Source organism: Athene noctua, chromosome 3, assembly GCF_965140245.1.
Source record: "Athene noctua chromosome 3, bAthNoc1.hap1.1, whole genome shotgun sequence".
NCBI lineage: Eukaryota > Metazoa > Chordata > Aves > Strigiformes > Strigidae > Athene > Athene noctua.
Window position 1 is genome coordinate 18287161 of NC_134039.1, and position 16406 is coordinate 18303566.

Consider the following 16406-nt stretch of genomic DNA (forward strand, 5'->3'; position numbering starts at 1 on the left):
TTGCCATGCAGCACTTTTGTAGTGATTACCTAATGCTTCAGTTTCCCTCCTACTCAGGTGGAGGTCCCTACCATTTCTGCAATACTGCTATGCTTATTCCACACTGGGGCTAAAAACCCCAGAGATGAGAGACAGTGAGCCTGTGTACTAACTCCAAAAGCCTGCTTGCTTGTCCTGAATCTAACTGTACTGTCACTGGAAGTGACTTTGCTTGCACGTGCTTAATTGCAAACTGCATTTCACAGGGACATAGACATTTCTGATGGAACGACTAAAAGCCTTTAGCATTAGTCAGCCTGATTTGTAAATCATTTATCACCAATATTCAGCCTATCTGTTCCCCAGCAACAGAAAAGGGAATCCCAAAGAAGGCATAGTTAGACACATGCATCAGTCTCAGGTGGGCCCCTTTATTTCTCCCCACCATGGTATCCAGCAATGTTTTCTCTCCAGAGCCAGAAAGAGACTGGATGCAGTTCATTGTGATGGCTGACAATATTTGACAATGTACTCTGTAGAGAGCTGAGTGCTAGACAATATTTGACAATGTACTCTGTAGAGAGCTGAGTGCTAGAACATGCCTGTTGACCCTCTCCTCTCCTCCTTTGCACAGGTCTGTGCAGTGGTCAGACCCTGCCAAGGCAAAGGCAGCAAATTTCAGAGCCTAACCAAAATTTACGGCCACTGTCCTGCCAGACTTGTTGCAGACTGTGCAAGTGTGAGGAGAAAAGGCCTCTGGCAAGCTATGTATATTAGGTGTATCCGAGTGGCGAGTCAGTGCACTGGAGGCTGTATGGGTGGATGGTGACAGAAAAAACTGTCCTTATCCATGGTTTGTCACTCATGTTAACCATTGTCTCTCTTGTTCTCTTATCTTCCCCAGGAACGAGTGGAGTATCTCTTTCTCATAATTTTTACAGTGGAAGCATTTTTAAAAGTAATAGCATATGGACTTCTCTTTCACCCCAACGCTTACCTCCGCAATGGCTGGAATTTACTAGATTTTATAATTGTGGTAGTAGGGTGAGTACTGACATTTTGTCTTTGAATGGACTGCACACATGGGGATACTTGCAACCTTTGGGAGCATGAGGCTGGGTGAATGCTTGGTACATTATGTATGGGTAATGTTAAAGTTTGCTGCCCATCATGTTCCTCCTACAACCACCATTTGTTCCTCCTTTGTTAGACGCCCTAAGACTCCACATGTTTTACCAGGGTTTACTGCGTAACCTAAAAATACCGTTAACTCACTGGTCTTCTGCAGTTTTAACTTGATTTGTGCTTATTTCAGTTTGTAGTAATGATATACCTTGAGGTAAATATTAAGGATTGACAATCGGTTGGAGGACATTTTCTGTCTGGTATCCCTTTCTGCTTAGCCTTTTCCAAGGCTTTCAATGGTTTGCAAGACATGGGAATTAAACTACTCTTTAGGAACAGGGATGAGAAGAGGAATCAGTGCAAGGCTATTGGACACAAAGTCAAATGCCTGAATATGCTTAACTGGAAGAAAATACTTTTGTTTGTGAATCTGTATGAATATTTTAAAAGAATATTTAGGTGGGATTTATTAATTAAGGTTAGAGTTGGGTGATGAATAAATTCTACTGTGTTGTGAACTGATTTTTCTCATTCTCAAAGATGGATGAAAAATTTAAAACCCAGATTTTCAAATTTAAAACAAAAAATAATTTCTTCAGTTCAATTGCACTGTTCTGTTGGTGATTTCAACACTTCTGATTTAGATCCTTTTAATGCTTTAACCTTTTTAAAGACTAATTTTACTGTTGTAGATCAAATTGCCACTCTGAGCTGCAACCTTTCTAATCCCCTTATTCCTCTCTGTATTTTTCAAGCTTGGCATTTAATTTATTTGAATAAAAGCAAAATAAAACACCTTCTGCTTTTTCTACCTAAGGGTAAGAGATAAGCAAGGAGTTTGAACTGTAGTTGTTGAAGGGAAGAGGTGAAGCATAAACTACCCCTGAAGACAAAGAGAACAAGTATTTCTTCACCTGAATAATTTGTCCCATCCTCCCACCACTCCATTGTTAAAGAGTTTAATCGCCCACAACAACTTGCAGTCTTTTTACCTCTTTACCAAGGAAACCATGCATCAGCTTCTAGGGAAAACATCATAGGGATATTCTCAGTCATCAAAACCCCGTCATAATTTCTGCCCCAAACCAAAGTCCATTTAGCTTCTTGACCATTTTGTGGTGGCCCCACATCCGCAAACTCCTGTGTGCTACCCAATCCCTCCCACTTTCCATATCATGGGGAAAAGTGGGTGGAAAGAGAATTCCCAGTGAGGGGGAGAGAGGGCAAGATGGAACCTATTCTTAGTCCCAAGACCTCTCTGCCTCCACATGGGCACAATGCTTCTCCTTACAGCAGTGCTGTAATTGTCTTTCTCCTTCGTTCCTACTCACAGCCAGAGGATTCCACAGCAAATTAGTAATTGGAAATTGAAAAATCCCCAGCCCCTTCCTGGCACTGATGTCCAATTCCATAGCTGGTTCTTCCTTTGCATGTCCTCAGATATCTCACCTGCTTGGGAATTGCTGCTTAAATTGAAGAAAGATTGGAGAACAAGAGTCCCGTGAATGTGATTATGACTTTTTCATTTTTATGAGAAAGAGACTTTTTAAAGAGAGGAAACGATACTACTTCTTCTTCCATTGGAATGTGAAAGGGCAGGGCTCCAGAAATCACAGGGCAGCATTATATCTAGTGTAAGTACAGTCCTTTTCAGTTTTCCTACGAGGGCAGTTAATCAGCAAGATGATATTCAGACTGAAATTAATTCCCTTGCCAGTGACAGAAGCTGCAGCTCTCAGCTTTTCTATCTGTACTTGCCTCCAGCAGTTCTCAGTCACTAGATGGGGAACAAAAAATGTAACTGGGGAGGGATTACACTAGTATAATAAACATGGCCAAGACCCCAAGGTCTTTGTTAAATAGTAACAGTCTCAAGTGACAGATACCACTTCAAGGCCAGATGGGTTCCTTTGATGTTTATCTGTTTAAACTCACTCGTATGGTACCACAGCCTAGGCTGGTGCACTGCTTTTTCTCTCCACAACCCCTCTGCAAAATCTACATGGTGATACCATCTGTTCCTGTTCTGCCCTGTCATCTTTTCCTAGGGGCTGTCTGAAACCCCTCAATGACATTATGTTTAAATTTCAGCATATTTGAATATTTTGTCAGGGAGGAAGTCCCATGGAAAAGGTTTAAAATAAATTTGTGAGAGAGAGAGGAGTAAGAAAGCAAGTGCTGGTAAAATTTCCCTGTGATGCCTTTTTCAGCCTATTGATGGAGCTATTGGAGAAAGCTGTGTAATTTGGACACACATTTAGCACTGGGCAGAGGGAATTATTTGTTACATGGGGCAAAGGATAGTATGAGATTCATACTGGAAGCATCAAGTCCCAAAATGACTCTGGTAATTGCCATTCGTGCTTGTTCTGCCTTAGGAATCATCTTCATTTTCAAGGATGTGTGTCCTTGCTACAAAAAGTGGAAAGACTAGGTGGGAAGTATTTCTTCAAGTACAGCTGGAAGATAAAGAAAAAGAAAAAAAAAAAAAAAGAATTTAAATCCTTTGTTTGTCTCTAAATCCACCTAGGATACACTATTCACCACATGTATCTTGAAGAGATAATACATCACAACATACAAGTCAATAGACGAAGAGGAAAACAAATGTGTAGGACCAAGCATAAAGTCTAGAGGGAAGTGTCAGTTTTATAAAACATTTTTACAAAAATGTGCCTGTATACTTTCCCTTGCCTTCTGAAGATATGTCCCCTGGTATCCAAAGGGATCTTAGAGTCAGTGGTTCCAACAAGGCCACAGGAATATGCAGCAGCAGCAGCAGAGGGGATCATTGAACACAACTGCTACATTTACTGGAGAAAGGATGCACTTTAGACCTGTAGACTTGTAACAGCTTATCGTTCTTGCAGTGTGGGAAATCTGCTTATTCATCAGCTAAGACTCTTAAAGTTTGATTCTATCTTATCTTTAAATAGCCTATGACCCTGCTGTAGCAGCACCATTAAATGTTGCTTTAAAATCTTTTTTTAAGATAAATGTCTAGAGGGGGTATAATCAGAGACACTGTGGATAAGAACATTATTAGTTAAGAGTAGAGATCACACCCCTAAGCTGCCTAATGAGGCACAACCCACAAACATTAACCATTAGTCAAATTGTATCCTGCTTCCTTCAGTTTTACTGTTCCTTTTTTGGAAAACATTAAAACTTTCAGAAATAACAGTCATGTCCTTTAATAACAGGCTGTTGGGGAAATTTCTCTTGAGTGAAGACTAACCTGACCATGTTGTGCTAGAAGAATATCTGTCTTTCCTGGCAATACTGTGTTTGTTTGCCAAGCACAGTCATTCTCTAAGGGCCCATAACTTCTGGCAGAAAAGAGATGTAATTTGAAAGGCAGTCTTTCTTGGGAAGGTAAGCAGTGAAGGTATTTGGAAAGGATGTGAAATTCAGAGCAGACTGGAAAATGTGGTCACAGTGTATGTCTTTCTGAAGGCCTGTGGGGAGTTTGTAAAGGGCAGACCCAAACACTTTCACACTCACAAATCACAGGTGAACTGTAAAACATTGTGAAAAAAGTCGTTGTACTTTACTGTTTCTTTATACCTATGGGGATTCTTTCAGCTGTGTTTTTCTGCTGATATTTGGCCTTAGAAATATCAAGCCCTCTATTTCCTCTTTATATTCTGGAGGCCATTGACAAGTTCTTTTTTTATGCTGTAAAAACCAGTGTGCCCTCCCCACAGAGGAAGAGATGAAGAGCTGTAGAGCAGGTTTTACAGCCTTATCACGCTGCTGTTGAGGTCATCTAGCAAAGGGAAAACCTTTTTGATATTTCATACATCAAAAGGTAAAAAGAAAATTGTAAGAAAGGAAAACAGTGAGACTAGCTTCATACCTACAAGTAAATGTAAAAAAAAAAAAAAAGTGCAGTGTGTCCATACATGTATGTGTGGGATAGAAAATTTTTTTCTACTTTATAGTTCACAGGTGTGAAAAGACTTTAGGTGTAGTCATGTCAGAAATGAAATTCAGAAATTAAGATTCTGTTAGTTGTGCTTCATCAATGGAAAGTACTACATCCAGATGAAAATGGAGCATGAATTTAGGGTGACAGAAATTAGTTAGCTGGAAGGAAATAAGATTGATTTCTGTATTGGGGTTTTTTTTTTTTAATGGTGAAATTTTCAGTGACCACAAGAGATTAGCCCTCTTGCATTTTTATACTATCCAAACTTTGATTTCTTTGTCAGTACAGTATTCTCACACCATGCGTGGAACATGCATTTCAGCTAACTCGCCTACTGAGAAGAAAGTAAAGAACTGCACCTCCCTCCAACATACCTACTGTAAGCTTTTCACACAGGTTTTCATCAAAGAGCATGTCTTCCCATGTAAATATAGGGTAGAGGGACTGTGGCCTCCTGTTTTATATGAATAGCTTAACATACATCCATCTCTTTTAGGATTGGAAAACAATTAGCTGAAAACTAGAAAGAGTCTATAGAGCTCATAGAAACTACAAACTGTATATGTGGGGTTTTTCTTAATAGAGGATAATGAAAGGCACAGTCAAAACCCTTACCTTTCTTCTGTGTCTGACCATTGGTGCTATTTCTGAACAGCACATTTTATTATTTGGGGTTTTTTCCTCCCCTTTGGGTCATAATCAGTTACAACCAAAAAAAACGTGTGGTAGTTGTAGTCTCTGAGTCATAGATATCTGCCCATGTCCTAACACAGGAGATCATAAGGACAATGAAGTAGGATTGGCAAGATGTACTATAAATTTGGAGAGTGGAGTAGAGATTCAGTAGATCAGATTTGGCACAGTCTAGACCCTAATACAAAAAGGAGAGAGAGTGAAATAAGAGAAAGAAAAAGTTGTATTGCATTAGTAAAATGTAGGATTAGTGCAGGGGGAGAGCATGGAGTAAATGCGTTAAAGCAGGATTAGCAGAAGTAATGCAATTCAAGTTTAAATGTAAATTATTAAATAAGGCGCAGCAGGAATTACTGCAAATTATTCCTGAAATACAGTGGTCAGATGACTGTGGGTACCTCAAGACAGCACATCAAAGGTGGAGCACACAAACAGGGCCAACTGGCCTGCAGTTGAAACTGCATTAGTCTGGGAAGGCAGGTTCTAGCTCCAGTGGAGTGAACTGTCCTACTGGTTGTGTTTTCTGCTCTTCCTGAATTAATTTAGGACATGAATAGCTTTTCTTAACATGCAGTATTCTAGAGCAACCCATGGTTTGCTCAATGCATGAGTGGCAGGAGAAATGCCCTTGGTGCCAGCTGCCAAGAGCTGCTGTTTGGTAAAAAAATGGAGCCCAGTGATAATGGGGACCAGGAGAACAGACCCTCAGTTTTGCACAGTTGCTGACTCAGAGTTCCTTGAGATTTCTTGACTTCAACATTGCAAGAGAGATGAAAAACAGCATAAGAAACCTCCTGCAGTGATTTTTTTTTCCTCCAGAGGATCCCAGGAGACAGGAACTGTTGTATAGGTGTGTCAGTCATCATCTAGTATAGGAATTCTGTTGACTAAGAAGATAGAAACATTTGAATAAGAAATAGAACACATTTGTAGAGCTTAATCACTAGCTTACTGAAAATATATTAGGCCAAATTTGACCTACAGTGTTTCTATTATGAAGACCAGCAGAAAATTGCAGCTGCATAATTTGTGTACACAGCTCAAGAAATACATGCATTCCAATAATTCATGTTCTTTGCATCAGCCGTTGTTTATCTCTCTCTGTGATATCTGTGGTCAATGCAGTTTTTCTTATAGGTTCTGTTTCTGTCTTCTTTGCATCCTGCTTCTTAGTCTGCAACACCTACAAACTCAGCATCCAACCTCCCCACACAGTTTTTCCCACGCTTGTTACCTAGTTGTTAAATCTTTCTGCAGTGCTTGAAGTTGAGGCTTTGAATAGATCCAGTTAGGAGTTCCTCAGTCACAGCTGACAAGTTTTATAAGACTCTTTATATGACTTTTTTTTTTTAAACTGCTTAAGAAACTAACTTTGCATTTTCACTCCTCTAATCCACATTTTTGTGTGGATTTAGTGCTGGGAAAATGTGTTGGTTTAGATGCTTAGTAAATGAATCCTCTTTTTTCTACCCAGGGCAAGCTCTGTATGTTTGTGGCCCTATCTTTAAGTTTTAACAGCAGACTGCAGGGATTGGAGCTCCTTGTAAAGCAATCAGGCAGCTCAGATTCTGCTTGATATGCAGTTTGGGGGCTCTCTGTGGAATATGCCAGTCAGGGTGTATAGATGAGATCTTGACAGAGGCACTGCAGACTGCAAATCTGGAGAGAGAAATCGGCCACTGCTGAATCCAGGCCACTCCAACTAGCTTGTTTCTGGCATCCCAGGCAGCTTCTTTAAAGTTACCTTTGGTACCTCCATGGCATGCTACAGGCCAACGGGTCTCTGCCACCAGGCTATTTTTTTCTACAGACCGCCAAACGTCCATTTAGACTGGAACCACTTTTAATCTCTACTGAATTTGGCTGGGTTCAAGCTGATGACTTCAAGGCTGAAAGCAATGTCATTAGCAAATTCATGAGGAATCCATCCTCCCCCAAAGGTACTAATGTCTTACCAGAAAAATGGAAGCTGCTTCCTGAAAGCTAATTTATTAAATCAAGTTCTTATTAGCACATAGGGTGAGCCTTCAGCTCTTTCACAGTGGAACATTGTCTTTTCTGCCTTGCTCTGCCTTTTCAAATGCACTGAATGAGATATCTTCTTCTTAAAGCAGCTACTCCTACTAGGCAGGATAAAACATTGACTGGTATAATAAAACATTCTAATAATAAGACTCCTACAGTTTTCAGCGTTCCCTAGCTAATGCATCAGGAGATTTACAAACAGATACACAAACACATAAGCTGAGCATACTCCCTTATCTAAAAATTTGCACCCTGCCGGATCTCTATGTTTTATACCAAGTTCTACCTGCAGTGACCTTGGTGAATCTTAATGTCTTGTAAAATGGATGACAAATAATTAATGATTGGATTAATTATGGATGATTTTTTTTTTCCCCCCAAAGTGGATTGTTGGTTAATAAGGACAGCAAAGTATTGGCAGCAGAAAGGGCAAAACCTAAGATTTGTGCTTTCTTGCCTTTCTGCTCAGTGCTCACAGAGTATGTCCAGACTGTCTGGTAAGGACAGCCTGGAGATTGCCTTCAGAACCTGGCCCACATTCTCTGCTGGTGGTGACCCTTTAAATTCAGCATAAAGAATTGCCAGAATGGCCATTTTGAAACACCCAGCATGCCCCAGCACTCAGGGCAAGGAGCACACCTCCATGTGCCACCAGTCAGGCTGTTCGCTGGGGTAGTCTATAGCTAGCTGCAAGGAGCCATTAAGCTGAAGCAGGAGCATGTCGTGTTTATGTCTGCTCCAGAAACAAGTGTTTTGTAAATGGTATAGACATCACCATTAGGCTATTGCATATGGGAAGAGTCTGTCTCTCCACCATATGTGAATGTCGACTGAGATGTGTGATACTCTTCACAGGTTTGTGAGATAGCTTGGGTGATATGATGATGATGATCTCTGTTCCTGTTTAGCCCAAGCCTTGCTGTCTGCCTACAGATTGTTTCCTCTTTCTTTTTGCAGGCTTTTTAGTGCAATTTTAGAACAAGCAACCAAAGCAGATGGGGGGAATTCAATAGGAGGAAAAGGTGCCGGATTCGATGTTAAAGCACTGAGGGCTTTTCGAGTATTACGTCCGTTAAGGCTGGTATCTGGAGTTCCTAGTAAGTAACGTAACTGTTTTTCTTTTTTGTATGTCTGTGGGGTGACATGGGTCAGGAGTAATTTGTGTAACAATTTTGAAGATGGAGCATGATGCAAATTATTTTTGGTGTGTGTGGGAGGCCTTTTTTCAAATTAATGTATTCATGATAAATGTGGTATTAATCACAACCAAACCAGAGCTGAACGGGAATGAAGTTTCATGGTATGTCAGTCTGATCATGCAACATTTGTAAACAATGAAAGTGGGAAAACCAAGATTTTCATTATTTCAAGCAAAAGAACCTTTAAATAATTGTGAAGTCACAGTGCATTTTTGGTATTTTAGCTACTCAACCTTGATAGAAATGCTGTATGGTCATTTGTGTTGATTTTGGAGAGAGAGGAGCTTTTTCATTAAAATTGCATTTTTGTCTTTGTATGTGATGTTCTGTTCAACAGCACTGGAAAAAATTTAGAACCTACAGGACATAGGGCAATGACACAGTCATGTTCTCTGTTAGTCTTATTTACTTAAATTATTTGTAATGCCTCTGAGAAAGTCCTCAAGCAGCTTTTGATAGTCTAACATTTTCTTATTTACAGTGAAGGTATCAGTAAGTGGAACTCTGGTAATTCTATTGTGGAGGTGAAATATGGACATCACAGAGTGGGAGGAATGTATAATTTGGCTTGAGAGTTTATTATAGATGGGACCTACTGGCCATTTGGAGAGAGGGTTAATTGAAAGCTGTCATTGTTTTCCATGTTTATAGCAATGAGAGATATAGTTAGCAGGAAAGGAGTTAATCTTCTTCAGAATTGCTGTGGAGATGACTTCGTTTATTTTTATCTGGGGAGCTTGCTAGTTTGGTATCTTGAAGTACTTCTAACCTTAGTCATTCAAAAACCTTAATTTAACATAAACTCTGTGAAATCATCTTAAACATCATGATTTATTTATTAGGGAAAAAAAGCAAGAAGTTCTTTTTCTTTGACTTGTTTTCTGATCCACTAGGTTATATGAGAGCCATGTTTGCAGGCTTTTCTCCACAATTGAAACTTTTTAAATGAAAGGTGAGAACATGTGGGAGGATCTGAAGCACTGATAAAAGCAAAACTTACTGGGGCAATTGACAGCACTACTATTTGTTTTCACATAAAGCCATGCTTGGTAACCTGTCTACAAGGCCTCAGCTTGTGCCCAACTTGGGGTTACTTTGGGCATCAGTGAGTGAGTAGAAAATATTTTAAAGTAAATGCTGTCTATTAGGCAGCTAAGGACCTTCTTGTCTGATACAGAACTAACATTCATTATTCATGCCACCTCTGTTAAGGATTACTGCAGTGTCAGACAATCATGTCCCAGGCAATACCTTCAGTCCATGCAGTATGCAGCTCTGCTTTTGGCCAGATTTGTCTCTTGCCAGTCAGAGAGGGACCTGGGGGTGTTGATTGACAGCCAGCTGAACAGGAGCCAGCAGTGTGCCCAGGTGGCCAAGAAGGCCAATGGCATCCTGGCTTGTGTCAGCAATAGCGTGGCCAGCAGGGACAGGGAAGGGATCTGACCCCTGTACTCAGCACTGGTGAGGCCGCACCTCGATTCCTGTGTTCAGTTTTGGGCCCCTCACTACAAAAAGGACATTGAATGACTCGAGCGTGTCCAGAGAAGGGCAACGGAGCTGGTGCAGGGTCTGGAGCACAGGTCGTACGGGGAGCGGCTGAGGGAACTGGGGGTGTTTAGTCTGGAGAAGAGGAGGCTGAGGGGAGACCTCATCGCCCTCTACAGCTCCCTGAAAAGAGGTTGCAGAGAGCTGGGGATGAGCCTCTTTAACCAAGGAACAAGCAACAGGACAAGAGGGAATGGCCTCAAGTTGCTCCAGGGAAGGTTTAGACTGGATAATTAGGAAGCGTTTCTTTAAAGAAGGGGTTGTTAGGTGTTGGAATGGGCTGCCCAGGGCACTGGTGGAGTCCCCATGCCAGGAGGTGTTTAAGAGTCAGGTCGACATAGTGCTGAAGGATCTGGTGTAGTTGGGAATTGTCAGTGCCAGGTTAATGGTCGGACTAGATGATCTTCAAGGTCCTTTCCAACCTAGTTGATTCTGTGATTCTGTGATAAAGTGTATTCTGTGTGTGCTTTTCAGTCTGCACTGGCACCCACTTAATTCCTGGATGTAAATTAAGTTTTTGTAGTTCTTTCCTAGTTCTTCTCTGATCTACGTCTTTTGGCACTTTCTGGTTGTGGGCCCATTGTATGGCAAGGGGAAGGTACTCAAATTTAAACATGTGGAGTGGAGAATTCTCAGTCAGGTGCTGCTTATACTGGGACCTGTTCTGAGAGTTGTTCTGACATAGGTTGAGCTTAACTGTGCTTATAGCTCTTGCTGTTTTGGAGAACAACATGTGTTCCACAAGGCAAAGGGGTTTTGTTACTACTGTTCAAATCTCTTGAATAGTGCTCATAGAGGACTAGAGGAAACTGAGAGAGCCAAATCTGACAGTTTGTATCCACATGCATATATGATCCTGATCCCAGCATGGACTGTCTAATGGTCCATTTCTGGGGTTTCTCATCAAGAGAAGTATTTAACTCACACCAGAACAGAACCAGGAAGCCTGGTGCATGCTAACAAATATTTCATCTAAATGAAATGCCAGTCCAGTGTGAAGCAGGAGAACCATCAGCTTGACCTGACATGCATCTTCTATTAGTCTTTATGGTTCTGACTAGGGATATATTTATTGAACCAGGCTTCTTTGGGGATGTTGTGGCTTTTAGAAAGCCTACTGAGATCTGTAGCTAATACAGTCTCAATCTTCACTAGGTATTTTTTAATTGTACAAATGCCTGTTGATTAGCCTAGATAGATGTTATCACATCCATATGTATTAGAGCGTAACTTTTCTTATGAGGCCTTTTAATAAGATTGCCTAAGCCAACCATAAATAGTACATTAGAGGATTACATTATTACATAATGTTAGTGCAGAGGTTTAGAAGTCAAATCTCTGGGTTCCATTCAAGTTCTGTGCCTGAGACATCATAAACACCAGTGGGTGAGTTACTGACATTACACTTGCTGTGTGTTGCCATCCATAAATAAATGCCTTTTGCTTCCTTCCCCTTCCAAAACGTAGTAGACGTTTCCACTGTGAGGAGACAACTCGTGCAGATTTGCCCTAAAATTGTATGAATGTAACATGTACTGCAACTTCTTCTCGTTTAACAGACTCTATAAGTATATGGAAGCAGCATCTCGTTAGTAAGAGGGTGTTCTCTAGACCATTGGCAGCTGCCTTCTACGTGGAAATCCCAACATCTGCTTCTTGGCTTGAGGTCCAGATCTAGCTACCAGTATTTGGAAAAAATTGTAAAGCACAATGATTCTTATAAACCAAATTTATGAAGCACATGGTGAATTTTTGCATGCAAATCTTAAACTCATCAGGACTGAGTTGGGAAATAGGTTGTCTGAGGTGGAGAGATTGGCTTACAGCATGGGATCATTTTTTCTGAGTCAAAAGATTTTGCATGGATTTTTTTCTCTCTGGCTCAATCCGTAGGAAAGAATCCAATCTGAGAGGGACATCTTTTGTGTTCAGGTTTGATCATTTAAAGACTTGTTTGAGAATATAGAGAGTTTCCACATAAGTGTGATTAGAAGTAGGGGAAAAACATATGAATTGCCCTCTAAAGGAAATTACTAGTGTCTGCATTTTGCAGATGGAGATAATGAAGCAAAAGTTCAAGGTTTAACACTTTCAGAAGTGTCTTCTAATTCTATATGTCTTATATTGGCTACCAGTGCTAGACACCTAGGTCAACACGGGTATCTGAAAGCTTCAGATAGATGGATAGAGGATATTAGCTTCAGAGCTGAGAATCCCTTTTCTCTGAGTCTCATCCATGCTTAGTTCCTGGGACTTGGCTGTCTCTTGCCAGAAAGTATCTCAGTGACAAATCCAGGGACTGTGCAGCACTGGTTCATCTGCAAGCACTGGTTCATCAGCAAGCAGTTGTTCACCCCCAGGCAGACAAGGAAAGATACCTTTGACAATCCTTGTTAAGATCAAACTGTTCCAGGCTCCAAATTATTTTAGTGCCTCCTACAATCAGAAGGATTTGAGGTCATGAATTCAAGACAGCCTGAAGACTACATCTTGATGACTGTTATGGGCACATAAATATTTTATAATCTTTAAGAGAACAGATTATACTTTTATTCTTTGTGGTGTATGGACATTCACAAGACCACTTGTCATAAGGAAGGAGATAGATATTTTGTTTAGAAGATGAGACAGACATTTTTTACCCGTCACTAAAACAGGTGTAGCATTGTGGGAGAAGCCTTCAAAGGCACTAAATTTAATGGCTTTGTGTTCCCATTACACCTTCAAACATTCGTGTTAAGTATTTACATGTTTTCAAGCAGTGCAATAGGGATTGATTTGGGCTTTTTTTAAAAAAAGACAAAACAATTTGAGTTTTTTTCTTGAAAACTTTTTTTGGAGCGAGAAGTACAGTTTTTGTTGTGACTTTGTGAGATGCATGGCAGAGTGGTGAATTAGATACTTCCCACAGCTCTCATCCCAGTGCTGATAGTTGCTTTGTGAACAAAATAAAATTTAAAAGGGATAATTAAGTAAATGTCTTTTTTTTTTCTTTTTTAAAAATTCTAACTCTTTTTAAAGTCATACTGTTTTCTGGAAAAAATGATCCTCTCCTAGTATAATGCCAATTTAAACCTGGCATTAACTTGCAAAATAATAGTGAATATTTTCAGAAGCCCATGGCTGATTAAGGTTTCACATTTTGAAAATTAGACATAAGCACTTTATATCATTGATACACAGGTCAGACTTCACCGTTCAATCATGCTGTTACTGTCATACTAACATAATTCTTGTAGTGCATACTTTATTTCAGTTGCTGAAATAACTGTGCTGCTAGTATACCAAAGCAGTCTCCTTGTAAAAAAAAAAAAACCTTCACATGTGCCTTAAAGCACCCATCTTAATGTGGCATTAAAATCAATATATTGTTTTGAGAAAGGAGAGAGAAGAAAAACTATTCCCTTGACAGACATAAGTAGACAAGTGCAAAATCAGCATGTATACCTTAACTTAATCACTTCAGTGTCTTGGAAACTGTTACTCAGTATCTCCTTTGGCAGGAATGTAATGCATTGCAAAGCTTTCTAGGGACAGAATCGTCAGCCCTTTTGTATTAAGAGTTTTCTGTTTGTTACTCTTCTACCTCCATTTCATATTATTACATATTTAAAAACTTGGTTTAAACATTTTGTGCTTGAGGAGGGCAAAAAGAAGCATCCAATTTGGCAATGAAGAAGCATGATCCAATTAAACAAGAAAAGCACTCCTGACTACTGCAAAGGACAATCAGTTACTCCTACGCATGCTAACTCACGCCTATTTAATTTATTAAATTCCATTTCTATCACTTTTATTCATGCTGCACAATTATACCACCTCATACGTTCTGTTCATCCTCTTTATGTTGTACTTTGTCTTCATGTAACTGCATTATTGCCACTAGTTATTGCCTATCTGATATTTGCCAAACTCAATTTATAAACTCTTCTAGATAACTCAAAAGCCATATAATTTGAATAGTTGTTGTGCTCATTGTATTTTCAATGATATCCTCTGCTGAACACCCAGATTTATGTGGGCAGAAGACCATGATATCCTTGACAAAGGTAGAGAGGAAACTTTACTGTTCCACTAGGACAAAAACTTGCCATCTTTTTCTCTTATTTTTTAAAAAGAACCGCAAAAAACTAAGCCTGTGATGTGTTCTGGCTTCACTGGAACCTCCTAGTAGGAGAGAGATATTCAAAGGCAGTATAGGTAGGTCTCTAGCACCAGTACTTACAGGGTCTACTGGAGATGCAACAATCACATAACTGGGAAACAGAAAGTATAAGCAGAAGAACCTAAACCAGACCCTCCTCATGACAGTCTTTCTGTCAGTGAAACAGCAGTGTGTAACTGAGTATATTTTTTTTAAGTTAAATAGAAATAACACCAAAACTTTCATGCATGAATGTCTAGAGATTACTACCTTTAAATAACTAACTAGAGCAACTAATTTTTTGGAATGATGCTGCTGCTGAAGTCCATAACTGCTCTGAGTTCATGTGAAAATTGAGCACCTTCAGACAAGGTGTATGAAAACTTCAGACATTTTTAGACTTTGGTCTTTCTTATTACCATTAGTCCTCGTTTCCTCTGAGATGCTATTCTCTGTTAAAACTTAGAGAGCTTTCTCAGTCTCAGCAATGTTCTCTACCACATATTCATTGCAGAGTTTTCTCATTACCACAGACTTCTTCCATCCTTATCCCAAACTCTCTGGCATTAATCAGATGGTTTCTTTGTACTTTGTAGTATGTAGGAAAGTATTCTGTCTTTACTTGCAAAGGTTCTGATGGATGTGAGCAATTCAGGTGTATATATATGATGCCATATTCACCACATACAGCAGTGAAGATGACAAGTGAAAAAGCTCCTGAAGACTCTATGAGAAGAATAATGCATGAAGAAAGTTTTGCCCTTTTGAGAGATGCTGGATTGGCAAAGTCATCCAGCTGGGTTTGTTGTTAATTTGCTATATTGTTTCAGTGAAGCAAGAAAATCTGAGGGGTGATTTTTTTTTTCTGTTGAGTTTTTGTCTGTGTGGGACACTGCCTAAGTACATTGTGCATACTAAATTACAGTCAGGTTTTTGGGACAAGTAAGAGAAAAAGCCTTTCAAATGCTACCATTTTCCACTGAAGATTGTTCTGAACTCAAAGACTGGCAATATTTCTTTTTTTACCTCCCCTTTTTTAAGGAATAGGATTTAATCTAATAATTTCAAATGATAGAGGAATTCTTCCTGTATGATCTCATAATTCAGAGATACCCCCACTGAGAGGAAAATATGAGGGGACTTTTACAGCAAAATATAAAGTAACTTAGAGAGTTTAAGATAGTAGGAACATGTCAGACTCACCGTGTTAATCCTCCTAATGTAAGACTAAGGAAATCTCATATTAGATTTCAGGACCCTGAATTTGCACTTGAATGATTTATAAAAATTGTGAGTTTGATGCTTGTTGCCTATCAGAAGGCATCTTAGTGCTGGGAGCTAGAAACTAGTACTATACTGAAGACTTAGTCTTCAACTGCACCCAATTTGTAGGTAGTGTACCTAACCAGAGGGGAACAGTCATAATGTTTTCTCTCTTGTGTAATCCTTGTAAAGCTGAATTTGTCTAGAGGCCAAATTGAACTCAGGTGTAATTGAAGCCATTCTACCTGGTGCATGGAGAAGGCTAGGCCAGTAAATAAGGACCAAGCACCATGCAGAGAGCCCCGTTCCTGCTGCAGGCACAGTGCTCCTGAAACCTTACATTCTGCCTATACTGTAAAAAGCAGGGAGAATGAAATGGTGATTTTTAAATACCCTATGCTCTCTCCCAGGGGAAATTCACTAGTTTCTTTTTGTAGCATCATGTCAACTTTGGTGTGTCAAGCCGCTTTACTGGAGGATGACGTAGGACCTAGGGCAATGC

The 16406-nt window shown here is 39.8% G+C and overlaps 1 protein-coding gene across 4 annotated transcripts in view; it reads left to right on the forward strand.

Moving 5' to 3' along the window:
* CACNA1C (calcium voltage-gated channel subunit alpha1 C) overlaps positions 1–16406 on the forward strand; it is a 491623-nt gene that overhangs the window by 282097 nt on the left and 193120 nt on the right. For all 4 annotated transcript variants that reach the window (XM_074902152.1, XM_074902151.1, XM_074902149.1 and 1 more), the window contains exons 4-5: positions 884–1023; positions 8711–8850. In XM_074902152.1, the coding sequence (XP_074758253.1) occupies positions 884–1023; positions 8711–8850 (280 nt within the window). The remainder of the gene's footprint in view (positions 1–883; positions 1024–8710; positions 8851–16406) is intronic.